The sequence below is a fragment of the Biomphalaria glabrata genome, chromosome 6, assembly GCF_947242115.1.
Source record: "Biomphalaria glabrata chromosome 6, xgBioGlab47.1, whole genome shotgun sequence".
Taxonomy (NCBI): Eukaryota; Metazoa; Mollusca; class Gastropoda; family Planorbidae; genus Biomphalaria; species Biomphalaria glabrata.
This window is the reverse complement of record NC_074716.1, coordinates 24,555,930-24,583,367: the sequence shown is the minus strand read 5'-3', so window position 1 is coordinate 24,583,367 and position 27,438 is coordinate 24,555,930. Positions and strand designations below refer to the sequence as shown.

At 35.1% G+C, this 27,438-nt stretch overlaps 1 protein-coding gene across 2 annotated transcripts; it reads left to right on the top strand.

The window, feature by feature from the left end:
* Positions 1–27,438, top strand: LOC106078356 (organic cation transporter protein-like). Of its 2 annotated transcripts, XM_056032344.1 has the most exons (11): positions 1–166; positions 11,899–12,077; positions 12,751–12,973; positions 14,589–14,692; positions 15,355–15,509; positions 18,335–18,500; positions 20,395–20,610; positions 21,278–21,501; positions 22,154–22,335; positions 22,526–22,677; positions 26,108–27,438. In XM_056032344.1, the coding sequence occupies exons 2-11, from the start codon at positions 11,935–11,937 to the stop codon at positions 26,208–26,210; spliced, it is 1,668 nt and encodes a 555-aa protein (XP_055888319.1). In that variant the 5' UTR covers positions 1–166; positions 11,899–11,934; the 3' UTR covers positions 26,211–27,438. The 2 variants fall into 2 exon arrangements, with proteins under 2 accessions (XP_055888319.1, XP_055888320.1); XM_056032345.1 differs by lacking the exons at positions 1–166; positions 11,899–12,077 and adding an exon at positions 12,099–12,145.

The window sequence follows — 27,438 nt, the reverse complement described above, 5'->3', positions numbered from 1 at the left end:
TATTACAGCCCTTTGTTTAGTCAATGTAAAGTAGTATCTGGACAATGCACTGATTGTTTTTATCTGATACAGGAAAACGATGTTGGTTTCTTTGAATCGTCAGTTGGCCAGATCTAGCAAGTGTTTGTGAACAACAAATTAAATGTTTGACATAAGCTACGGCTAGGTAATTATTCTAGAGCGTAGATATTCAACTATTTTTTAAAGTATATAATATGCCATGCACGGACTAGATCTATGATAAAAGCTGTCTGTGTTTAGGCTGTGACTGTTTAGTTGTGTGTGTGTTTTTGTGTATGTATGTCTGTGTGTAGCTGTAGGTTCTCGGACAAACATTTTTTCATTGAAAACATTAATTTAAAGCCGTTTATTTTGCATTATATATGACATTATTATATGACATGTCTAAGTTTTTTTTGTTTTTTTTTTTTTCGTTTTAATGGAAGTGTATATAAGTTAAGTATTCATCTCTAGTGCCTTAATAACGATAGGGCACTTTAAGGGGAGACCACCGATGTTATTTTTTGTATATACATTAGGTGACACACTCGCAGCAGTGACCAGGAATGGATAAGAAAAGAAACACTTATTATCATTGGAAGACCTTTTGTATGAGAAAACTGAGGCATTTTGTCATGGACAGCTGTTGTAAGGGAATGTTAAATGCAGGCTTGATATTAATGCACATCCGTCGTTATTTGAATAATTAATGCATGGATTTCCCGTTTAGGCGCAGCCGTTCTGGTTCGACCGTTTTGGCGCAGCCCTCTTGGTGCTAGCCGTTTTAACGCAGGAGACGTTTTGGTGTTAGGTATTTTGGCTATGATTTAAGTAGCACGTAGATTTTATAATTACTTTTATTTAACTATACCATATCATTGTATATATACTCATGGACGTGGCCGGGGCGATCGGGCCACACGAAGACCTACTGACCGATGTTAAAAAAAAAGGCAAAATTAACATGAGGTCCCCGGGGCTCGAAAGGACCTTTCTTCAAGGAACAGTACCAGGAAAAGAAAATGCTGGGGAAAAAAACAATAAAGAATGGACAGGCCTGTCATTGAAAGAGTCAAGGAAAAAGACTTTGAGGAATGGAGAACTGCATAGACGGATTATGTGTGTTGCCTCAAAGAGGCGAGCTGAGGGAATGGGTGTTGACAATGTTTTATGTGTATGTGTTTGTTGTTATTTTTTTGAGGTATTCCCCTTTGGCAATTGATTTCAAATTGTATTGTTGTGTGTAACATGTGTTATGAGAGTGTTTAAGAGTCTGATGTATCCATTGTCTGGTGTTGGCGTCGCTCATTGAGTCCAGTTTTTTTTTAGTGTAATATTAAGTTTAAAAGTGTTATTTAAGCATACAAGTGGTAGCAGAGCGTGTAAGTAAAAATAGTTACTTTATTTGTCCCGTTTGATATTGGGTACTAAAATAGAGATCCTATGTTTTTTTTTAAATATGCTTTATAAACTATATAAAAAAGAACTGCTAGCGAGGAATGAAAAATCGAACCTAAAGAATGAGGAACGAGAGATAGCCGTAGCCCTTTCATTACCACAAAGCAGTGAATCAAGGATAAGAAAGAAGGTTTATGAATACCTAGATTTGTCGGACCTCATGTGTCAGGAAGGCGTTGAGAATCTGTTGAGAATCTGTTGAAATTGCTTGACAAGAACACGGCTAAAGACGACCTGGCAGACACTATTGCCAAATTGGATAATTTTAAAGACTTCATGCAAAGTGAAAATTAATACATCATCATCATTCCTTTGCGTTCCTCATGGAACATAGGGCCTCAGTAAAAATACGCCACTCTCCACGGTCTCTTGTTAGTTTTTTAATGGCTTTCCAGCTCTTTCTTGTCCTCTCAGCTTCATCTAATATACTGCGTCACCACGTTCTTTTTGGTCTTCCTCTACGTCTTGTTCCCCGGGGGTTCCACTCTAAGGCCTGTCTAGCTCTGTTGTTGGTATCTTTTCTAAGGGTATGACCAATCCATCTCCACTTCCTAAGCTCTGCATCTCTATATTTCTTGTCCACTCATCTCTCACAGTTTTGGTGTTTTCTATGTTGTCGTACCAGTGTATTTAAAGGTTATTTCTCACAAACCTGTTGATGAAGGTCTGTTTTTTTTTGCTGCTTCAGTTGTTCTCCATGTTTTAGAAACTTACAGTAGGACCGCCTTGAAATTAGAGTTAAAGATAAAAATCAATTCAAATTAGTTCAAAGGAGAAGAAAGATTTCCATGCATGTACGAGGAGATGTTGCTTGTGGAAAGACTCTTTATAGAGACATTTTCTGGGTAGTGCTTAAGAACCAACATAAAGATGACGACCTACACTTGAATCAGTCAACAGTCAGTCAGGAGGCCTGCACTGAGAGTGAAGAAACAACGTTGATTCTGACTGTAAAAGTCTGTAGGTAGGGCGTTTGACTCCATTCCTAGCGTCTTACCAGCCCTACATCCTCAGGACATTTGACTTCATTCTATGTCCATAGTTTGATGGTTTGTAGTTATCATCAAGTTTTCAACATACGAAGGTACACGAATCATCATGTGATCACTGACCCAGACCTGCATTACCAAATACCAAATAAGAACGCTGATCAGTTCAGGCGAGCATATAAAGAAAAATGGCTGAAATCTGGGGGTTACTTCTATTAATTCTTATTTCTATTAATTCTTATTTGTATTAATTCTTATTTGTATTAATTCTTATTTGTATTAATTCTTATTTGTATTAATTCTTATTTGTATTAATTCTTATTTGTATTAATTTGTATAGCATGATCTTTATTACTACGACATTTTATTCGATTAGTTTGGCTCTAATTACTATGATGTCAGTAAAGACCTATATTTGGTCTCAGAGTTTGGCTCTAATTACTATGATGTCAGTAAAGACCTATATTTGGTCTCAGAGTTTGGCTCTAATTACTATGATGTCAGTAAAGACCTATATTTGGTCTCAGAGTTTGGCTCTAATTACTATGATGTCAGTAAAGACCTATATTTGGTCTCAGAGTTTGGCTCTAATTACTATGATGTCAGTAAAGACCTATATTTGGTCTCAGAGTTTGGCTCTAATTACTATGATGTCAGTAAAGACCTATATTTGGTCTCAGAGTTTGGCTCTAATTACTATGATGTCAGTAAAGACCTATATTTGGTCTCAGAGTTTGGCTCTAATTACTATGATGTCAGTAAAGACCTATATTTGGTCTCAGAGTTTGGCTCTAATTACTATGATGTCAGTAAAGACCTATATTTGGTCTCAGAGTTTGGCTCTAATTACTATGATGTCGGTAAAGACCTATATTTGGTCTCAGAGTTAGTTTGGCTCTAATTACTATGATGTCGGTAAAGACCTATATTTGGTCTCAGAGTTAGTTTGGCTCTAATTACTATGATGTCAGTAAAGACCTATATTTGGTCTCAGAGTTAGTTTGGCTTTAATTACTATGATGTCAGTAAAGACCTATATTTGGTCTCAGAGTTTGGCTCTAATTACTATGATGTCAGTAAAGACCTATATTTGGTCTCAGAGTTAGTTTGGCTCTAATTACTATGATGTCAGTAAAGACCTATATTTGGTCTCAGAGTTTGGCTCTAATTACTATGATGTCAGTAAAGACCTATATTTGGTCTCAGAGTTTGGCTCTAATTACTATGATGTCAGTAAAGACCTATATTTGGTCTCAGAGTTTGGCTCTAATTACTATGATGTCAGTAAAGACCTATATTTGGTCTCAGAGTTTGGCTCTAATTACTATGATGTCAGTAAAGACCTATATTTGGTCTCAGAGTTTGGCTCTAATTACTATGATGTCAGTAAAGACCTATATTTGGTCTCAGAGTTTGGCTCTAATTACTATGATGTCAGTAAAGACCTATATTTGGTCTCAGAGTTTGGCTCTAATTACTATGATGTCAGTAAAGACCTATATTTGGTCTCAGAGTTTGGCTCTAATTACTATGATGTCAGTAAAGACCTATATTTGGTCTCAGAGTTTGGCTCTAATTACTATGATGTCAGTAAAGACCTATATTTGGTCTCAGAGTTTGGCTCTAATTACTATGATGTCAGTAAAGACCTATATTTGGTCTCAGAGTTTGGCTCTAATTACTATGATGTCAGTAAAGACCTATATTTGGTCTCAGAGTTAGTTTGGCTCTAATTACTATGATGTCAGTAAAGACCTATATTTGGTCTCAGAGTTTGGCTCTAATTACTATGATGTCAGTAAAGACCTATATTTGGTCTCAGAGTTTGGCTCTAATTACTATGATGTCAGTAAAGACCTATATTTGGTCTCAGAGTTTGGCTCTAATTACTATGATGTCAGTAAAGACCTATATTTGGTCTCAGAGTTTGGCTCTAATTACTATGATGTCAGTAAAGACCTATATTTGGTCTCAGAGTTTGGCTCTAATTACTATGATGTCAGTAAAGACCTATATTTGGTCTCAGAGTTTGGCTCTAATTACTATGATGTCAGTAAAGACCTATATTTGGTCTCAGAGTTTGGCTCTAATTACTATGATGTCAGTAAAGACCTATATTTGGTCTCAGAGTTTGGCTCTAATTACTATGATGTCAGTAAAGACCTATATTTGGTCTCAGAGTTTGGCTCTAATTACTATGATGTCAGTAAAGACCTATATTTGGTCTCAGAGTTTGGCTCTAATTACTATGATGTCAGTAAAGACCTATATTTGGTCTCAGAGTTTGGCTCTAATTACTATGATGTCGGTAAAGACCTATATTTGGTCTCAGAGTTTGGCTCTAATTACTATGATGTCAGTAAAGACCTATATTTGGTCTCAGAGTTTGGCTCTAATTACTATGATGTCAGTAAAGACCTATATTTGGTCTCAGAGTTTGGCTCTAATTACTATGATGTCAGTAAAGACCTATATTTGGTCTCAGAGTTTGGCTCTAATTACTATGATGTCAGTAAAGACCTATATTTGGTCTCAGAGTTTGGCTCTAATTACTATGATGTCAGTAAAGACCTATATTTGGTCTCAGAGTTTGGCTCTAATTACTATGATGTCAGTAAAGACCTATATTTGGTCTCAGAGTTTGGCTCTAATTACTATGATGTCAGTAAAGACCTATATTTGGTCTCAGAGTTTGGCTCTAATTACTATGATGTCAGTAAAGACCTATATTTGGTCTCAGAGTTTGGCTCTAATTACTATGATGTCAGTAAAGACCTATATTTGGTCTCAGAGTTTGGCTCTAATTACTATGATGTCAGTAAAGACCTATATTTGGTCTCAGAGTTTGGCTCTAATTACTATGATGTCAGTAAAGACCTATATTTGGTCTCAGAGTTTGGCTCTAATTACTATGATGTCAGTAAAGACCTATATTTGGTCTCAGAGTTTGGCTCTAATTACTATGATGTCAGTAAAGACCTATATTTGGTCTCAGAGTTTGGCTCTAATTACTATGATGTCAGTAAAGACCTATATTTGGTCTCAGAGTTTGGCTCTAATTACTATGATGTCAGTAAAGACCTATATTTGGTCTCAGAGTTTGGCTCTAATTACTATGATGTCAGTAAAGACCTATATTTGGTCTCAGAGTTTGGCTCTAATTACTATGATGTCAGTAAAGACCTATATTTGGTCTCAGAGTTTGGCTCTAATTACTATGATGTCAGTAAAGACCTATATTTGGTCTCAGAGTTTGGCTCTAATTACTATGATGTCAGTAAAGACCTATATTTGGTCTCAGAGTTTGGCTCTAATTACTATGATGTCAGTAAAGACCTATATTTGGTCTCAGAGTTTGGCTCTAATTACTATGATGTCAGTAAAGACCTATATTTGGTCTCAGAGTTTGGCTCTAATTACTATGATGTCAGTAAAGACCTATATTTGGTCTCAGAGTTTGGCTCTAATTACTATGATGTCAGTAAAGACCTATATTTGGTCTCAGAGTTTGGCTCTAATTACTATGATGTCAGTAAAGACCTATATTTGGTCTCAGAGTTTGGCTCTAATTACTATGATGTCAGTAAAGACCTATATTTGGTCTCAGAGTTTGGCTCTAATTACTATGATGTCAGTAAAGACCTATATTTGGTCTCAGAGTTTGGCTCTAATTACTATGATGTCAGTAAAGACCTATATTTGGTCTCAGAGTTTGGCTCTAATTACTATGATGTCAGTAAAGACCTATATTTGGTCTCAGAGTTTGGCTCTAATTACTATGATGTCAGTAAAGACCTATATTTGGTCTCAGAGTTTGGCTCTAATTACTATGATGTCAGTAAAGACCTATATTTGGTCTCAGAGTTTGGCTCTAATTACTATGATGTCAGTAAAGACCTATATTTGGTCTCAGAGTTTGGCTCTAATTACTATGATGTCAGTAAAGACCTATATTTGGTCTCAGAGTTTGGCTCTAATTACTATGATGTCAGTAAAGACCTATATTTGGTCTCAGAGTTAGTTTGGCTCTAATTACTATGATGTCAGTAAAGACCTATATTTGGTCTCAGAGTTTGGCTCTAATTACTATGATGTCAGTAAAGACCTATATTTGGTCTCAGAGTTTGGCTCTAATTACTATGATGTCAGTAAAGACCTATATTTGGTCTCAGAGTTTGGCTCTAATTACTATGATGTCAGTAAAGACCTATATTTGGTCTCAGAGTTTGGCTCTAATTACTATGATGTCAGTAAAGACCTATATTTGGTCTCAGAGTTTGGCTCTAATTACTATGATGTCAGTAAAGACCTATATTTGGTCTCAGAGTTTGGCTCTAATTACTATGATGTCAGTAAAGACCTATATTTGGTCTCAGAGTTTGGCTCTAATTACTATGATGTCAGTAAAGACCTATATTTGGTCTCAGAGTTTGGCTCTAATTACTATGATGTCAGTAAAGACCTATATTTGGTCTCAGAGTTTGGCTCTAATTACTATGATGTCAGTAAAGACCTATATTTGGTCTCAGAGTTTGGCTCTAATTACTATGATGTCGGTAAAGACCTATATTTGGTCTCAGAGTTTGGCTCTAATTACTATGATGTCAGTAAAGACCTATATTTGGTCTCAGAGTTTGGCTCTAATTACTATGATGTCAGTAAAGACCTATATTTGGTCTCAGAGTTTGGCTCTAATTACTATGATGTCAGTAAAGACCTATATTTGGTCTCAGAGTTTGGCTCTAATTACTATGATGTCAGTAAAGACCTATATTTGGTCTCAGAGTTTGGCTCTAATTACTATGATGTCAGTAAAGACCTATATTTGGTCTCAGAGTTTGGCTCTAATTACTATGATGTCAGTAAAGACCTATATTTGGTCTCAGAGTTTGGCTCTAATTACTATGATGTCAGTAAAGACCTATATTTGGTCTCAGAGTTTGGCTCTAATTACTATGATGTCAGTAAAGACCTATATTTGGTCTCAGAGTTTGGCTCTAATTACTATGATGTCAGTAAAGACCTATATTTGGTCTCAGAGTTTGGCTCTAATTACTATGATGTCAGTAAAGACCTATATTTGGTCTCAGAGTTAGTTTGGCTCTAATTACTATGATGTCAGTAAAGACCTATATTTGGTCTCAGAGTTTGGCTCTAATTACTATGATGTCAGTAAAGACCTATATTTGGTCTCAGAGTTTGGCTCTAATTACTATGATGTCAGTAAAGACCTATATTTGGTCTCAGAGTTTGGCTCTAATTACTATGATGTCAGTAAAGACCTATATTTGGTCTCAGAGTTTGGCTCTAATTACTATGATGTCAGTAAAGACCTATATTTGGTCTCAGAGTTTGGCTCTAATTACTATGATGTCAGTAAAGACCTATATTTGGTCTCAGAGTTTGGCTCTAATTACTATGATGTCAGTAAAGACCTATATTTGGTCTCAGAGTTTGGCTCTAATTACTATGATGTCAGTAAAGACCTATATTTGGTCTCAGAGTTTGGCTCTAATTACTATGATGTCAGTAAAGACCTATATTTGGTCTCAGAGTTTGGCTCTAATTACTATGATGTCAGTAAAGACCTATATTTGGTCTCAGAGTTTGGCTCTAATTACTATGATGTCAGTAAAGACCTATATTTGGTCTCAGAGTTTGGCTCTAATTACTATGATGTCAGTAAAGACCTATATTTGGTCTCAGAGTTTGGCTCTAATTACTATGATGTCAGTAAAGACCTATATTTGGTCTCAGAGTTTGGCTCTAATTACTATGATGTCAGTAAAGACCTATATTTGGTCTCAGAGTTTGGCTCTAATTACTATGATGTCAGTAAAGACCTATATTTGGTCTCAGAGTTTGGCTCTAATTACTATGATGTCAGTAAAGACCTATATTTGGTCTCAGAGTTTGGCTCTAATTACTATGATGTCGGTAAAGACCTATATTTGGTCTCAGAGTTAGTTTGGCTCTAATTACTATGATGTCGGTAAAGACCTATATTTGGTCTCAGAGTTAGTTTGGCTCTAATTACTATGATGTCAGTAAAGACCTATATTTGGTCTCAGAGTTAGTTTGGCTCTAATTACTATGATGTCAGTAAAGACCTATATTTGGTCTCAGGGTTAGTTTGGCTTTAATTACTATGATGTCAGTAAAGACCTATATTTGGTCTCAGAGTTAGTTTGGCTTTAATTACTATGATGTCAGTAAAGACCATTTGGTCTCAGAGTTAGTTTGGCTTTAATTACTATGATATCAGTAAAGACCTATATTTGGTCTCAGAGTTAGTTTGGCTTTAATTACTATGATATCAGTAAAGACCTATATTTGGTCTCAGAGTTAGTTTGGCTTTAATTACTATGATGTCAGTAAAGACCATTTGGTCTCAGAGTTAGTTTGGCTTTAATTACTATGATATCAGTAAAGACCTATATTTGGTCTCAGAGTTAGTTTGGCTTTAATTACTATGATGTCAGTAAAGACCATTTGGTCTCAGAGTTAGTTTGGCTTTAATTACTATGATGTCAGTAAAGACCATTTGGTCTCAGAGTTAGTTTGGCTTTAATTACTATGATGTCAGTAAAGACCATTTGGTCTCAGAGTTAGTTTGGCTTTAATTACTATGATGTCAGTAAAGACCATTTGGTCTCAGAGTTAGTTTGGCTCTAATTACTATGATGTCAGTAAAGACCATTTGGTCTCAGAGTTAGTTTGGCTCTAATTACTATGATGTCAGTAAAGACCATTTGGTCTCAGAGTTAGTTTTGCTTTAATTACTATGATGTCAGTAAAGACCATTTGGTCTCAGAGTTAGTTTGGCTTTAATTACTATGATGTCAGTAAAGACCATTTGGTCTCAGAGTTAGTTTGGCTTTAATTACTATGATGTCAGTAAAGACCATTTGGTCTCAGAGTTAGTTTGGCTTTAATTACTATGATGTCAGTAAAGACCATTTGGTCTCAGAGTTAGTTTGGCTTTAATTACTATGATGTCAGTAAAGACCATTTGGTCTCAGAGTTAGTTTGGCTTTAATTACTATGATGTCAGTAAAGACCTATATTTGGTCTCAGAGTTAGTTTGGCTCTAATTACTATGATGTCAGTAAAGACCTATATATTTGGTCTCAGAGTTTTGCTTTCGTTTTTTCTCATACCTGTTTTTCTTTTTATTTTGTCTCAATTTTGACTCCCACATTTTGTCCATAATGAACACAAACTGTCAGAAGACGTTCTACACTGATGTTATTTCTCTCCAGAATGCTCCACTTACTAATAGACATATACTACTCAATTCTATTCATTTACATTTCGTAGTCAAACATTATCTCATTATTTCATTTTAATGTTGCCCTTCATATTCGTAGCCCACACAATTACACCATGTAATGTTTCGTTACTATTTAAGAGTAATGATAAGTTTAAATTTTGCTGTACACATTTTCTTGAGTGTACTGCTCTGTACATATTTAGACAGTGTTACATATTTTGACTGACTCATTGATCAAGAAATCTCTTAAACTGTCGTACGGAATCGTACCCAGGTTCCTGTTACCTCCTAGACTCTCACTAAGAACCGGATTGGACAAGTTTGCAACAAGACGACCGCTATTTGCGAAAAAAACGCAAGCTTACTGTCAAATATTTGTCTTTTCTTTGAGTTATTTCCCCCCAACTGACCGCAGGATACATATATCATTGAAAAGATAGCACAAAAAGTTCGTATTTTTAAAGTAATTCTTTTTTCAACTTATTTTTATGTCTTACGTCATTTCCACTTTCTTTCCAAAGTCTAAATAAAAAACCAAACCAATCATAACAGTATTAGTAGGATAGATCTAGAGTTTTTTTTTTTTGTTTTCGAGAGAGAAAGAGAGAGGAGAGAAATAGAGAGAAAGGAATGGTACTTTGTAACACTTTTTTAAAAAATCCTCAAAAGAGATCAAATAAACTATTACAATTAAAAAAAAAACAACATTCATATTTATTTTTATTTAGAGAACAAACTCACAATGTATATACTGCAAACATGTAATACATTTGGCATTCGTCTTTGTTCGACTTCAAACTGATGGTATGAACAATTTTTAATGTATGTCGGAGAAATTACGATGCGCAGGTTTAAACAGAAAAAAAAAACAAAATGGGAGAGAGCGAAAGAGAGAGAGAAAGAGAGAGAGAGAGAGAGAGAGAAAGTAATGCATGAATGTAAGAATGAATGACAGAAAAAAAGAAATTTTGTACATTGTGTTTATCTATATGTGTTTGTTGTTAGCCTGTTGAGTTATTCCCCTTGGCAAGAAACTACAAATTATATTGTTGTGTGTAACACGTGTTATGAGAGTGTGTATGATTAAAGAGTCTGATGTATCCAGCGTTCAGTGTTGGTGTCGCTTATCGAGTTCAGTGTTCTTTAGTGTAATAATAAGTTTATAAGGCTATCATTTTCAGAGGCCCGAAATAATAGCCGCTATTAGTTTTATATGATCTGTCGATCCGTCAGTCACATTTAGATTTCACAATCTAGAAAAGATAGTTTTTTTTTAAATCCGATATCATAAAATTTCTTTCAAGGTTCTGATGAAAAAAATATTTATTTTATTTTCTGAATGAATTTTTTAAATATTTTTTTTTAAATCAACTATGCAAGCAATGTTTTTTTCATAAAAAATATTTTTAAGAACTATTCACTATTAATAGAGAGTCTATTTAGTAAGGGAGATGATGATTATCTAGCATATTTTTTATGCATAAGCTTACAGATTTATTTTTGTCAAAATATTTTTTTTTATTAATTTTTAATTCTAAATTAAGTACTTTTTGTCATACTTACTACTTACATTTTAAACAAAATGTTAACATTCTTTTTAAAAAAAAAGAGAAATTTATTTAGTATGCATATAGGTTGAATATAATTTAAAACAACAACTAATAAGTAGTGTTTCATATTATAATGTAATATGTGGCGGTGGTGATGGTGAATCAAAATAAACCAACGGGAAAAGTTTCTTTGTTGAGAGCTTGACCCTTTACAAAACAATTAAATAATTAGATAATCATTCAATAACATCAGTTAAGTCAAGCTCACATTCTAAAAATATAGAAACCTGCCTTTTACCTACCACTCCGGGGGCCGATTCTGAGTTCGTGTTTCCACACAAACTGTCCTTGTAACTTAGTTTAAGTTAATAATGGATGAAATGAAGGTGTGAATTAAGAGTTGCAGATATTTTTACATAAAAAAAAACAACAAAATTCCTTTACCCCATTACAGTATGCTAAATGCAGATAAAAGAATAATAGATTGCGTGATACAGAAAGGAAGGAAGTATCCTATTGGTCCCCAATAATCGTCAACCTTTACGAAGTCTAGAATACATATCAGTATAAAGTACCATCATTTGTGTTTTAACTATTCTCTTTATATATCATACGTTTAATCTAATAGATTCCAGTGCCAGTGAACAAAATCAAACTGCTCACTATGAAATTCGATGACGTCATCCACGAGCTGGGAGATTTCGGTAGCTACCAGAAGCGTATGTTTTTATTGACTTGTTTGGTGTCAGTACCGACGTCCTTTCATATTCTGATGTCAGTGTTTGTATTGGCTGTGCCAGACCACAGGTATGTGATCTAGATACGTTCTTTCATATTCTGATGTCAGTGTTTGTATTGGCTGTGCCAGACCACAGGTATGTGATCTAGATACGTTCTTTCAGACTTGATCAACCTGGGGTCCGTATTAATGTCCGACACGCCTATCACTGGTTTAATTGCAGCTTCCTTGTGCATTGTGGGCAAGCGTTTAAGTGGGTGGGACTGCGCATTACCAGAGGTTGGAAATGGTCAGCGGACCGTATGTCGGACATCTCTATGGACTCTACTTTAAATGCATTTGAAATGTTTGCAATGGCTATAGCTTGAAGCTATAAGTTTATTGTTGGTGTCATTTATAAATTGAAGATATGAAATATGTGGTGAACGTATGCTTCGCAGTTTGAGCTGTTGCTAAGAGTAAAATTTCTCAATCAGACCAAAATTAACCTTTTAAACGTAAAACAAGAAAAACATTTTTAAAAATACTTAAAAAAACATAAAAAAGCTTATATTAAGCTTAGTTGTATCAATTAGTTTGATTTAGTCATGTAATTAAATTTGTAATATGTCCAGGCCAGAAATAATAAATCTGTGCCATTATACATATTTTTAGCAATGGTATTTGTTTAGCGCTATTTCATGCTTTTAGCTTTCGCAATGCGCTATGTTCCTATCAGTTGTCTGGACCATTACTTTTCAGGTGCGCCATTCCAGAACTGGACAATGACACGTACGCGAGCCAAGGTCCCTGGCATGCTGACCTCATCAATCAATCCATCCCATGGCTGAGTCAGAAGAACATGTACTCCCAATGTGAAGTGTTTGTGAAAAATGGGACACAGAGAGACTGGGGCAACATGACCAGAAAGTGTGACAAATGGGTTTACAGCAAGGAAATATTTACATCTACCTTTGTCACAGAGGTTTGTATCATATATTTACATCACCTATTGCTACTGCGCTTTGCTGGATATACTTATATCGACATTTGTATATTTGCTAGACCAGTGTTTTCCAAACTTTTTCCTTAAAGGAACACTTCGCACATTCTAAGTATTTAGAGGAACATTTTACTTTTTGTTTTTACAGAGATTAATTCAAGTGATGGCCTACTAGCCTAGTTGATTATACCAGTAGTTTGTGGCACACCTCTAATGTGCATGTATACTAAATATGTTTTCTGTTCATTAGCTGTGGATTAGCTTCTCACGTTTTCTGCTGAACTCTATATTGACCTCCCCCTCTCCTAGGTGCGCTATCCATGTAAAATGAGGGAACGACGCCCCAGCTCCCAACTGATTTGGACACCTCCCACAACTACACGGTGGTGTCACATTAGCGTTTTGGTCAGGTCCCAGTTAGTGACCAGCCTTGATCTATGTCCCCTCATTTTGCATGGATATTAAAAAAGCAATAATAATAATAGCTTCATGTGGAATGAACACTTGGCATTGTTTAATTATTTCGCTTATGTTATCCTATGTTGTTCACACACTTTGTTCTAATTATGTGTCTTTTGAGAGGGGAGAGGTGGAATTTTAATATCGTGGAGTTATCAAAGAAATATAGCTTCTGATATTTATTCGTGAAATAATAGAAACCTTTATTTAAACTTTTTTTAAAGTAAAAAAAAAGTGGAGATGTGGTGGGTATGGTGAAATCAAATTCTTATTTTTGTTTAAATTATCGTTAAAGCCCCTAACGCCAAAATCTCCATTTCACAAATGTCTGTTTCTAAACGTCACGGGCCTACATACAAATAAGCCCATTAGAGCAGAAAACTATAAATAGCTAGCTTTTTTTTTTATGTATCCAGAGTAAAGTAAATAGAAAGTGTTGATCATTATTTGTTTTCTAATTACGTAATATCACAACTTGTGCTCATTGATAAACACTGCAGAATTTTCTTAGCACTTTCGTTTTTAGCGCCATTCTTTGACTTTAGTTGACGACATGAAAGTTTAATTGAGCGTCCATGACATTGCCGCCTACATTTCTTGCAGTCCGTGTAGGGAGTGCAATGTTAAAGTATTTGTTTGTTCTCAGCAGTTGCTCGTCATTACCATTAGGCATTTTCCTGACGAAGTTTGAGTAGCCTTTTGACTTTGTTCTTAGTCTTTGTTAAAGTTTGGAGTCGATTCTACAGTACCAAGTAAATGTACACATATCATGTCTGAAATATATATATATATTATCGATATTGTCGTATTCTGTACACCTCTTTTACAAAGCTTATATCAACTCACTCTGTCATTTGTTTCTTCTGTTTTTGGTAAAAAACGTGTTTTTCGTCCCATTTTGCATTTTCGGATGAAGTTACAACTTTTGCAAAATTACTCATTTAACCTGACAATACACGAATCACTATGCCAACATATGTAGCATGGGAATTTGGTTGTGAAGAGAAAAAATCGTAGATGTACATAGTTAATGTTTTATACTTTCGTAGGTTTAAGGCATTGAAATGTTGTTTTTTCTTATTGTATATGACTTGTGATTTTGCATTTCTAATTATAATCAATTGCACTTGATACTTAGGTTGACATGGTTTGTGATCATATACACTACAGAACATACGCCAGTATGGCTGTGATGGCTGGCATGACTGTTGGTTCCGTCCTCCTAGGATCTTTGGCCGATTTGTAAGTTACAAATCACAACCCTAAGGTTAATGAATAATGCGCCCACCCTTATGAAACCGTAATTCGTTTCCTCCTTGAATGCCCCATCATAATCCAGCTTAAGCAGACCCTACTACCACTACAGCCCAACACAACCAAAATTCTACACTGAAGAAAACCGTACACTATTTTTCCTTGGCACTGTCTGCAAAAGAGCTTACAACTCAGCAGCAAAAAGCTAAAAGAAGATGTATGTTAGAATAAAACTACACATAAAACTATTTGTATATATAAATATATATTTTTTTCTTTTTATTAAAATAAATATTTAATTTTGATCAAAGAAATGTTAATATGAAATCTAATCAATTGACATGATGCCTATTGGCACTGGAGAACTTTAAAGAAAGGTCAACTCTGTCACATAAATGAAGCGAAGAACGGTGAGCAGTTAGAGGTGTGAGCAGTTAGAGGTGTGAGCAGTTAGAGGTGTGAGCAGTTAGAGGTGTGAGCAGTTAGAGGTGTGAGCAGTTAGAGGTGTGAGCACCTTGTAGTCAGTGCTGTGAGGACTCGTTGAAAATAACAGTTCAATATCTTTTTAAAACTAATTTTATTCTTTTTGTCAAGCTTAATAAGCGATAAAAAGGAGTAAACTCTACTATGTTATTTGTTTCTTCTTTAAGAATAGGTCGAAAGAAAGTTTTACTGTTAGGTACAGTGGGACAGTTTACTTGTGGTCTAACGACAGGCTTCATTCGATCGTACATACCATTTATAATCTTAAAGTTTTTAACAACTTTCTTCGGTATCGGCTTGTATTTGACATCATACGTTATCGGTAAGTATAGATTTAGTACACTCACTAAGACTATCGGTAATTATAGATTTAGTACATTCACTAAGACTATCGGTAATTATAGATTTAGTACACTCACTAAGACTATCGGTAATTATAGATTTAGTACACTCACTAAGACTATCGGTAATTATAGATTTAGTACATTCACTAAGGCTATCGGTAATTATAGATTTAGTACATTCACTAAGGCTATCGGTAATTATAGATTTAGTACACTCACTAAGACTATCGGTAATTATAGATTTAGTACATTCACTAAGACTATCGGTAATTATAGATTTAGTACACTCACTAAGACTATCGGTAATTATAGATTTAGTACACTCACTAAGGCTATCGGTAAGTATAGATTTAGTACATTCACTAAGGCTATCGGTAAGTATAGATTTAGTACATTCACTAAGGCTATCGGTAATTATAGATTTAGTACATTCACTAAGGCTATCGGTAAGTATAGATTTAATACATTCACTAAGGCTATCGGTAAGTATAGATTTAGTACATTCACTAAGGCTATCGGTAAGTATAGATTTAGTACATTCACTAAGGCTATCGGTAAGTATAGATTTAGTACATTCACTAAGGCTATCGGTAAGTATAGATTTAGTACATTCACTAAGGCTATCGGTAAGTATAGATTTAGTACATTCACTAAGGCTATCGGTAAGTATAGATTTAGTACATTCACTAAGGCTATCGGTAAGTATAGATTTAGTACATTCACTAAGGCTATCGGTAAGTATAGATTTAGTACATTCACTAAGGCTATCGGTAAGTATAGATTTAGTACATTCACTAAGGCTATCGGTAAGTATAGATTTAGTACACTCACTAAGGCTATCGGTAAGTATAGATTTAGTACCATAGACATAAATAGATATAGACTGGAAAAAGGAAGTAACTTCATGTAACTTGAAAACATGTATATCTATTGCATTCGGATTTCCGAATTATGAAAAGTTACATAATCTTCATTCTTAGAGATTAAACAAAACTACACTGCCTCCTTATTTACAATATATATATAGGTGTGTATAGATATGAATACTTAACTTTTATACTGCTCGTAAATGCTTTATAATAAAGTACACAAAATTGCAAGTCACAAATTTTCGTTTCATAAAACTCTTTAATTGGCCAGTCTATATTTATTTATGTCTATGTTTAGTACACTTAGGCCTACTAAGGTTATCGGTTCCACGAGGTTTTCATTGCGGAAGTGGTAATGAATACCTATAAAATGCTTCTTAATGGATGAATCTCAGATAATCTCTGACAACCAGACCAACTCCTGGCCGTCCCCGTGTGGCTCAGATATTGAGTCTGGCGGAACTGTTTTAAATTACAGGAGATGGAGCGAAGACGTTTAACTGGTGCTTAAACCAGTAAGCTCGGGCAGGAAGGGCTTATTAGCCATTGATGGCTTCCCAACTAGGAGAAGGAAAAATATACTTCATTGCAGCTATACCCAAATATGGAAAAGGCTTCGGGAGTCAACCCTGAGGAAAATTCAGGAGCCGGAGACCTTAAGCAGTTTGTAGTACACAGTGCTACACCCTGGCAGAACATATGAACCCAATTAGTATCGGCACTTTGCCGTTCCTTTTGGAAAGATCAACTGCTTGAAATGGGGAAATGCTGTCCGGGTGACATTGTTCCTCCAATAGCTAATGCCTAGGCATTCAACTCATTTCTAGGGGAGACACTATAATATTACGGCACCCCGACAAAATAGAGCGGAAAAATAGAGCCTACAAAAAAGCGAACAAAATAGCGCAGAAAAAAAATTATTTCAGTCATTTTGAAAGAAATACATTAGATATCATAAAATATGATTAGAGCCAATATTTTTTTTTAATGTTATCATTACTTTTCATCATTTTACAGGAAACACTTTAGATATCCTAAAACATAAATATGCAAACAGTAAGCAAATATTAAAATAAGTCATAATAGATGAATTCAAAATATATCATTTATTTACATTCCAAAAGTGTACTTTGAAAACAGGTAAAGATACTTGCCAGATTTATACACACCCACACACACTCACACAAACTTTCTCTGGTGACCATAGAGTTGACCTATCAATTGTCATACAAATTCCCTACAACATCTGGCCGTGCATTAATTCTTCAAGGCAGTATTTACATCGGCAGCTGAAACAAATGAAAGGGCTGACAGCATCTTGTATGTAGCTGCATTTTTTTAAAGACAACGCCAGGATGTGGAGCCATCAGAATTGTGTCTGTCTGTACCTGTAGCCTACGTATGCTGCTATTTCTTTGCTTTTTTGTGTTAAAAATGTTTCCATGAAGTTGGCTACTTCAAATGTTCTAGCAAATTATGCATTTTAAACACTGGTGAAAAAGGAGAATGATATAAAATTTAAAGTACTCTCGTTCTCTGCAAATATGACATACTTTCAGATCTATTAATATTGAAAAATAGACATCAACAAAAAGCTGCCCAGGACATGAAATTACTAATAACCCGGTACTTTTATACACATCATATATAAGTCAGCGCTGTTTTGTCTTGCGTTATTTTGTCGGGAAATTTCGCGCTACTTTGTCGGGTAACCAAAATATTACATTTAAAAGCGCGTTGATAAATCGCAGTTATACTTCTGACATCTAGAAGACATTCTTTTCAAAAGAAATAGATTTGATTTTCTTCTTAAAACAAAAAAAACAAGCTTTAACCTGAGAAATGATAGAGAACTCCAGTTGGATTGTAATTGCAAAAGGGAAGTAACAAAGTTATACAAATGTTAGTTTTGAAGATTGAAACTTTATTTTCAGGAATGGAACTGATTGGACCAGCGAAACGAAAGTACGGCATTGTCAAGGAGTTCTTCTGGTGCCTTGGACACTTTCTTTTGACTGGCTTTGCCTTTGTACTGCGAGACTGGAGTCTCTTGCAGATTGTGTTATCCATTCCTAACTTCCTTATGATCTCTTATTTCTTGTAAGTGTTGTTTGTTTTCATAATTGTGTAGAGTGTTGTTTGTTTTCATAATTGTGTAGAGTGTTGTTTGTTTTCATAATTGTGTAGAGTGTTGTTTGTTTTCCTAATTGTGTAGAGTGTTGTTTGTTTTCCTAATTGTGTAGACTGTTGTTTGTTTTCCTAATTGTGTAGAGTGTTGTTTGTTTTCCTAATTGTGTAGAGTGTTGTTTGTTTTCCTAATTGTAATCAACAAAAAAACAATGAAAAAGTTATTTGTAAAAATGATCGCATATCTATATATCAACTCTTTGACTCGCACACCATAATTCCTCCTATAAGCTTACACTTTGTTTATAGAATAAAAAGTTAGAAATACCTAGAAAATGGTTTTCACGTATTAAGGTGCTGGATTTTTTTATTATTATTAGTAGTTCAAAGCCCAGTGATATGTCCAAGGTAAAGGAATAAAAACTTAAATTGATTACAATAATAATCCCAAGAAAGAATCCTGGTTAAGTGAATATATAAATCTACTAGAATTAATAATATTCCAATTATAGGCCTTTGAGCTAGATTTAGAAGACTATGCGCACATTTTCCTAAACATAAATTTATTAAACTCTTCAATGACAGACGGAAATAACCGACGATAAATATTTTCTAGTTCTTTAGCCAAATTTAAATTTATTTCCTTTTTTTTTTGTAGTAATCAAAGTTGTCCGAGTGTGGCTAAAGAGCTAGTATTTTTTTTCCCAACGATACAGCAACTGTCAAATTTCTAGGGAAAATCGTTAGAGCCGTTTTCGACATCCGTGTCCAGGATTTTGAGCCCACCCAGTTTCCACGACGATGCGAGTTGCAAGGGCCGGTCCTACAGATTGCGGGGCCCTATGCGAAACGGTTTGCGCAGGGCCTAGTCTGCGTAGGGATAAGGATAATAAGTGAAAATTAAGATTTTTTTGTTAGAAAATAAATTGGTCTTTGCATTTTATTCAAACTTTACTAAGTGCAAAATTACATTCAAATTAAATTTACGAGCCATTTACAATAGAAGGTTGTTTTTTTCAAACAAAAAGCCGATAACATTCAGATCTATCTTTTAGATTTACTATCGACTAGCAAAATATCGCTTTGGATTTTTTAAGAGATCGAGATAGATTTAGATCTATATTTATATGCCAGTAACTATTACAGTAAATTAAATATTGGAACTTACTGTTTTGGTTGAAATTCGCCCTATTATTTTTATTAAATGAAAGTTGACATTGCCGTTTTTTTTAATCGCTTGTAGGATTGGCGTTTTCCATATTGAATGACACTTCAAAATTACAATTTTGTCTATTGTTCATGACATTTTAAAGAGTTTTCAGGATATTTTAATAATTTCAGGAGATTTTAATGACTCTTTTCGTATACTTTGCAATTTCAGGAGATTTCCAGGAGCTCCTGGAAAATCAGGAGGCCGCAGGAAACCATAATAATATAGGATAAAATGGTTTCATTTAATAATTGACAAGAGTTAGCGCGGGGCCTACGAAAGTGCGAGGCCCACTGAGGCTGCACATGTTGCAGTGCCCAAAGGCCGGCCCAGACTAAGACTAATACTGCTTTATTGATCCTTATGGGAAAAAAAGTACACATAGTGTGAAGATGTTTCATATTTATTAATATAATGGAACAATCTGGACATTTAACAAAAATTGATGTAACAAGCTAAAATTGCATTGTAGTAGATCTATTGCGGGCTATCAAAGTTGACTGCGTTGATAACGGGAATGTAGCGGGTTCGAAATGGCCAATTTGCATTTTCCAAAAATGTCAAATAAAATTTGAATTTTTTGTGAAGTTCGAATATAAATTAGAAATTGATATTTCTTTTTATTCTTAATACTTGTTTGATTTTTATATTGTCTAGGTTACTGAATGAATCTTCGAGATGGCTGGTCAGTAAAAATAGACTTAAGGAAGCCTCTGAAATCTTACAAGTCGCTGCTAAAATAAACCAAGTGGTATTGTCGGACGATGTGGCCAATTTAAAGAATATAGAATCGAACGCCAACAATGAAAAAGTCTGGCATATGATGACAAACTGTAGATTAATTATTCGCTGTTTAGTTATATTTGTTAACTGGTAATAGCATTTTATCTATCTATCTATCTATTTGAGCGAGAGAAACTAGAAAAAAGGGGCCAAGATGCGTTCAGAAAAAAAAAAAGAAATAAAGATTATAGGTACGCCCCTTGATGTGGCTACGCCATGATGTGATATGAGATGTGGCTACGCCATGATGTGATATGAGATGTGGTTATTGTTATCCTAGTCTTTGGTGTAGTTTACTATTACAAAGAAGCGCGTGTTCATGCTACTTTAATTGGCTAAATATATTCGCAACGTATACTAAATCCAACAGACACCTAGCTGTGCGTCATACTGGACTCTAGAATATCTCCATCTATTGACTGTTCAATTAGATGTGTATCACCACTCATGACTATTTATTTTATTAGGCACTGACTGACTAAATGGCTTTAGAATATACTCTATAATTATTACTGAGATATTAATGTGAAAAGGGAGCTTTGTGTTGGTAACTATTTGAATATGTACAGATATATTGGATGTAAGCATATTTTTACAGGTACTAAATGAGATACATTTTTTCTGGTAGACCAATTTATTTATGTTTATTTTCTGCAAACGATGAAACAATGTATAAAATAAAAAGAAGAAAAATGTTGTTTTTTATGGCGTGTAGACTTTATTAATAAAAATATTTTTTTTTTCAACTCTTCACCAGGCTAGTTGCAAGCTTAGTTTTCTACGGGCTTAATTTGAATGTTGGAAACCTGTCTGGAGATTTGTACCTTAACTTCTTCTTGTCTGGCCTGGTGGAAGTTGTCTCTTATGCTTCATGTTTGATATTCCTGGACAAAGCTGGCAGGAAGTTGTTGCAATGCTTCTTTATGTTGACGGCTGGCGTAGCCTGTGTGAGTACGCTGTATCCTGTACTATTTAATACAGGTGATAATCTAGACTTAGTATCTAAAGAAATGATTTTTAAGAATATTAAATGATCGTAGCAAGTTTACAATGTTAATTTACGTTAGCCTAGGTGATTGGAAGAATCGTCTAGAATTAAGCCTAATCATATATACCTTCTGAATGTAAAGAATTGAGCCCAATATCTTGAGGTGTGTCAAGCGTTTGTCTGGACAGTGATCAAAGCTACAAATATTTGGTGTGGAAGGAATGACTAAACACAAATATTTGGTGTGGAAGGAATGACTAAACACAAATATTTGGTGTGGAAGGAATGACTAAACAGTCAATTCACTAAAACGAAATGTTTGGAAAAATGGGCAAATTAATACACACAGCTTTCTAGTTCATAGTGAACAAAAGTCGAAAGTACACAGCTTTTAAGTTCATAGTAAACAAAAGTCGAAAGTACACAAATTTCTATTTCATTGTGATCAATAGCAGAACGGACACAGCTTTCTCTATTTCAGCTCTTGGGCTTAAACTTTTGAATTCTATTTTGTAGTGTCCTACATTTTGGATTTCAAGATCGGCTTTTAAAATTGTAATTGTAACGGTAATTGGTGAGATATTGATGGTGATGTAGCACAAGAATAAATGAGTAATATTTTAAACGTATTGTATTTTGTCATAGATCTGTCCTGGCTGACTATAGTGCTGTGCCTAATTGGAAAGTTTGGCGCTTCAGCGGCTTTTGCTGTGATCTACATCTACACCGTGGAGTTATTCCCCACTGTGATGAGAAACTCAGGGCTTGGTGCGAGCTCACTCGTAGCCAACATTGGTGGAGTTTTCGCCCCTTATATCGCTGACATTGTAAGTTGCTCGTTTAGGAAATTAGATGAGTTGTGAACTGTATCATAATATCATCATCAGCGTTTTTACCTGCACCATAACCAGAGTCACGTGATCTCTGCATAAAAGGCTGTAGTGTTACTGATATGTGATTTCAGGGTCAAATAATCTCTGGAGACATGGCTGTAGTGCTACTTATATTTGATTTCAGGGTCAAATGATCTCTGGAGACATGGCTGTAGTGCTACCTCTACTTATATTTGGTGGAGCCAGTATATTTGCTGGACTACTTGCCCTGTTACTTCCTGAGACGGCCAACCAAAAGTTACCAGACACTGTGGAAGATGCCAAGAACTTCGGAAGGTGAACGAAAAACATAGATATCTTAGTCTCAAGAATTCGATATTCCATTTTTTTATATCTGTGTTTAAGTGGTGTGATAAGTCAAAAACTCGCTGTCAGAGTCACTCAAATTTATCACAGCATTAATTATTATTTTTCATTATTTATTTATTTTATTTTAATTATTTCCCCATCCTACCTCCAATTTCTTCGCCCGCCCCACCTTTTCCTCTCTACCAGGCTAGACTTAGTCTACCACCTTGGAGAAAACTAGGCCAGTCCTTTCATTTATCTGCCCTTGATCGGGGAAAGATAATCTCTTTTGTCTTATCCGCCGGATGTCCGACCAACGGTCGCGGTTGACACCACCTTGAGGGGAATGCGAGTCAGTCTTTCTTTCTTCCCCCCCCCTCTCTCCCCCGTTTATCTGTGATCTTACCGACAGGATGTCTGACAGCCGCAGTGGACACCACCTTGTGTGGAATGCAAGTCAATCCTCCCCCCCCTTTTCTCCTACGTCTCTCTTTGATCTAGGGATTACGTGAGTCAAAGTGCCTCTCGACGCTCCCATCTTAAGTCTAATTCACCCACGTGTAAGATAATTCTTAGCCTAGGACATTTCCTGTGTCCGCCCACATTTTCCAGGCCTGTATATAAAGTAGACCCAAATCAAATCAGACCCTCTTATTTCTCATTGTCGTTGAGCTATCGAGTCTGGACTACTTCATACATTCTCACTCTTAGAGGAATACCTGGTGGTAAGCCGAACTTAATCACAAGTTCCATCTTTATTACTTTTGTGCTATTTCCGTTAGAGTTTATCATGTGTATTTTGCCTAGTTCATTTATATTTAATTAGTGCATTGTGTATTTCTCACTGGCGTAAGTAGAAAACATAAACATGTGCTATGTATTTATTTATGTATTGCATTAATCTATTAATGCTACGTTGCTCAATTGATAGTTGATGCAACCATGTATATACTTGTACATCTTATTTTATTTTCTTTATCTCGGCTGACAACCGTGATAATTTTGCTAGCGCGCTGATACTGCGTTTAGAGAAGATACATGAATTATCTCCCCTTTACTAATTTTACTCTAATGAGAGTTGCGCGGCTTGAAGGGACATTCAAGCACGCTCCATTGTTCTCGACCCACGGTCATATGCAAACAAAGCGTCTCGATCGCTGACCACCGCCCAACTCACCCCCCCCCCCTTTTCTTCGCTATCCACCTGTGTTGATTATTTAAGATTATTACTTCCCCTTCTATGTACATTCTTATATTATTATTTCCCCTTTTATGTACATTTCTATATTGCTACTATCTGCCATCTATTTTCCAAATCCTATTTGTCATCATCTCCCCTTTATACTCTAAAGCAATTTTACCAATCTGACGAATGCACCTCAGTCGAGGGCATCGATAAGATGTATGAGAGACATGTCCTAACTTGTCTTTATTTATCCGCAGCCTCCCTCAGGTGTCTGCCTATTTATCGGATTACTTACCTGCCTATTTGCCTACTGGCCTATCTATGTGCTTAGTGCTAATCAGCGCTGCACTTGCCTAGTTGCTATCAAGAATCACCTATTGCCTATTGTGTGTTTAGTGCTATCCAGCACTGCACTTTCCTATTGAGTATCATCTACCGCCTGCGGAGATCTACTCAGCTCTACTACTTGGCGCTATCGGCATTGCCCGCCTATTCGACAGCCCACCTGTCAAGCTATTAGGCGCGACGTCCCTATAGAGTCAGATCTGTGCGAGACGTCATAGCTACGCCAACCCTCTGCAACTCACTGGACATATCCTGTTACCCACACTGCCCACGGCAGATCGGGAGAGTTTTTAAAGTATATCAACAAACCAATGAGAGAGTTTTTAAAGTATATCAACAAACCAATGAGAGAGTTTTTAAAGTATGTCAACAAACCAATGAGAGAGTTTTTAAAGTATATCAACAAACCAATGAGAGAGTTTTTAAAGTATATCAACAAACCAATGAGAGAGTTTTTAAAGTATATCAACAAACCAATGAGAGAGTTTTTAAAGTATGTCAACAAACCAATGAGAGAGTTTTTAAAGTATATCAACAAACCAATGAGAGAGTTTTTAAAGTATATCAACAAACCAATGAGAGAGTTTTTAAAAGGCTTTGCAAACGACTCAGTGACAGTCTTTTGTGTAGAACTTTTATAATATTTGTATTTTTGCTGGTCTGCTTTTCTATTGTATTTGTTGCAATAGTATTAAAAACCAAAATACCTGAGTTTCATTTATTCTTATTCCATCTTTATTTGCAATTGAACATTGATAATTATAGAAATCTACGTTTGCCTATTTAACCAGTTAATCCACTGCTTGAAATTCGTCTTTTTAATATTTCGTGATTGTAACATTTAAGCATTCTATTTGATTATAGCGATATTATTTCAGTTGTCATAGATTGTGAATAATTATATCAATATAGGAAAAGATCGCCTTCAAAGCATGCACCAAGTATAGAACCAAAAACTATGACTATAAGTCATGTTGCTACAAAAGGTTTCCATTCGATCGATACATAAATAAAAATAATAGAGTTGGGTAGAGTCGGGAACGTTCTTTGGAGGACTTTGTTTAAGAAATCTCGAAGTAAAGAGTTTAATACGAGTCGAACTCATGCTTCCTCGCTTTACCATGTGGACATCATACCTTGCTTTACCATGTGGACATCATACATCGCTTTACCATGTGGACATCATACCTCGATTTACCATGTGGACATCATACCTCGATTTACTATGTGGACATTATACCTCGCTTTACCATGTGGACATCATACATCGCTTTACCATGTGGACATTATACCTCGCTTTACCATGTGGACATCATACATCGCTTTACCATGTGGACATCATACCTCGATTTACCATGTGGACATCATACCTCGATTTACTATGTGGACATTATACCTCGATTTACCATGTGGACATCATACCTCGATTTACCATGTGGACATTATACCTCGCTTTACCATGTGGACATTATACCTCGCTTTACCATGTGGACACCATACCTCGATTTACCATGTGGACATCATACCTCGATTTACTATGTGGACATTATACCTCGCTTTAACATGTGGACATTATACCTCGCTTTACCATGTGGACATCATACTTCGCTTTACCCGACAATCATGAGCTATTAGGACTAAATGTCTAAGAATTCTTATTGGAGAAACTATTTTCAAAGACTTTTACTACATTATAAACTGATATTTTAATTGAATCAAACTTGTCAAAGCTTGAAGACCCTTACATTTGAAAGTAATCCCAATCATAAAGGTCTGCCAGCTTTATTTCTTTTTGAATGTGCTGCTCTCCACTCATTCGTTAATTAGTTCCCTTTCTGTTTCTCTTTACAAAAAGGTTTTAATGTGTTTGTTTGTTTTTATTTACAGAAAAAATATAATTGGGTTTGAGCTTCATAATATGACCCTGACATCAGAAAAAACAAATAACTCGTTAGATTCTACAACTTTGACAAAGGAAACTCTCCACTAGATATACTCAGAGATTAGATAGTGAAAGTATGAGGTATACAAGTCTCAGGATCAAAGATGTATGGCAAAACTTTCATACGAAAAACTAACTAGTGCTTTACAAGACTAATTGGTTAAGATGTATGTCATAATAACTAATAAGACAAGTTCTTTAAAAAAAGTTTTATATGTATGTTATAATGTATTAAAATCAATTTCATTTTTCAAGTATTTCGCAGATTTTGACAAGTCTAAGTGGAACAGACAAAAAGAGATGTTTAAAAAATATTTTTATGACGTTTTGGTTACATTTAAAATGCATTAACATGTTTCCATTTTTGTAAGGGTTGAGATTGTTTTACATAAGGGTTGAGATTGTTTTACATAAGGGTTGGGATTGTTTTACATAAGGGTTGAGATTGTTTTACATAAGGGTTGAGATTGTTTTACATAAGGGTTGGGATTGTTTTACATAAGGGTTGGGATTGTTTTACATAAGGGTTGGGATTGTTTTACATAAGGGTTGAGATTGTTTTACATAAGGGTTGGGATTGTTTTACATAAGGGTTTAGATTGTTTACATAAGGGTTGAGATTGTTTTACATAAGGGTTGAGATTGTTTTACATAAGGGTTGAGATTGTTTTACATAAGGGTTGAGATTGTTTTACATAAGGGTTGAGATTGTTTTACATAAGGGTTGGGATTGTTTTACATAAGGGTTGAGATTGTTTTACATAAGGGTTGAGATTGTTTTACATAAGGGTTGGGATACTTTTAGATAAGGGTTGGGATTGTTTTAGATAAGGGTTACGATTATTGATCATCAAAATTATTTTCTTTCTTATTTATCCTTATGTTTGGTTCTGTAAGAAAACATCAAATCCAATTGGTTTTTTTCATTTTAAAAATAGTAAATTTAAAGAAAGTGATGTATGGACGGCTGTTGGGCGTGTGGTATGTTACAAGTGTCTCGAATGTCACATCCAGATTAGAGCTAGAACGTTGACATCTCCATCTCTGAAGTAAATTCTGAAACGCAATAGTTGAAGCCTGGTACGCAGCCAAAGAATAGAATTAAAGTCTTTTTATGGATTTCTTTTGATGTTCACTTTATGTTGCTCATCTGTGAACAGTCCTTCACACTTATACAGAATTTTTATAATTCTATACTTTTAAAACTGCATTTTTTAAAAGTAATACAATTGTTAAAAATAAATAAAAGTGAGGAGTGTTGAGCTTTTGCAATAAA

What these genes read in the sequence shown, in the direction of transcription:
- LOC106078356 (XM_056032344.1), top strand. Translation starts at nt 11,935, where the DNA reads ATGAAATTCGATGACGTCATCCACGAGCTGGGAGATTTCGGTAGCTAC. An exon ending in TTAGTTATATTTGTTAACTG is followed by an intron (nt 20,611 to 21,277) that starts GTAATAGCATTT and finishes ACTCTTCACCAG; the next exon opens with GCTAGTTGCAAGCTTAGTTT. An exon ending in CCCCTTATATCGCTGACATT is followed by an intron (nt 22,336 to 22,525) that starts GTAAGTTGCTCG and finishes ATTTGATTTCAG; the next exon opens with GGTCAAATGATCTCTGGAGA.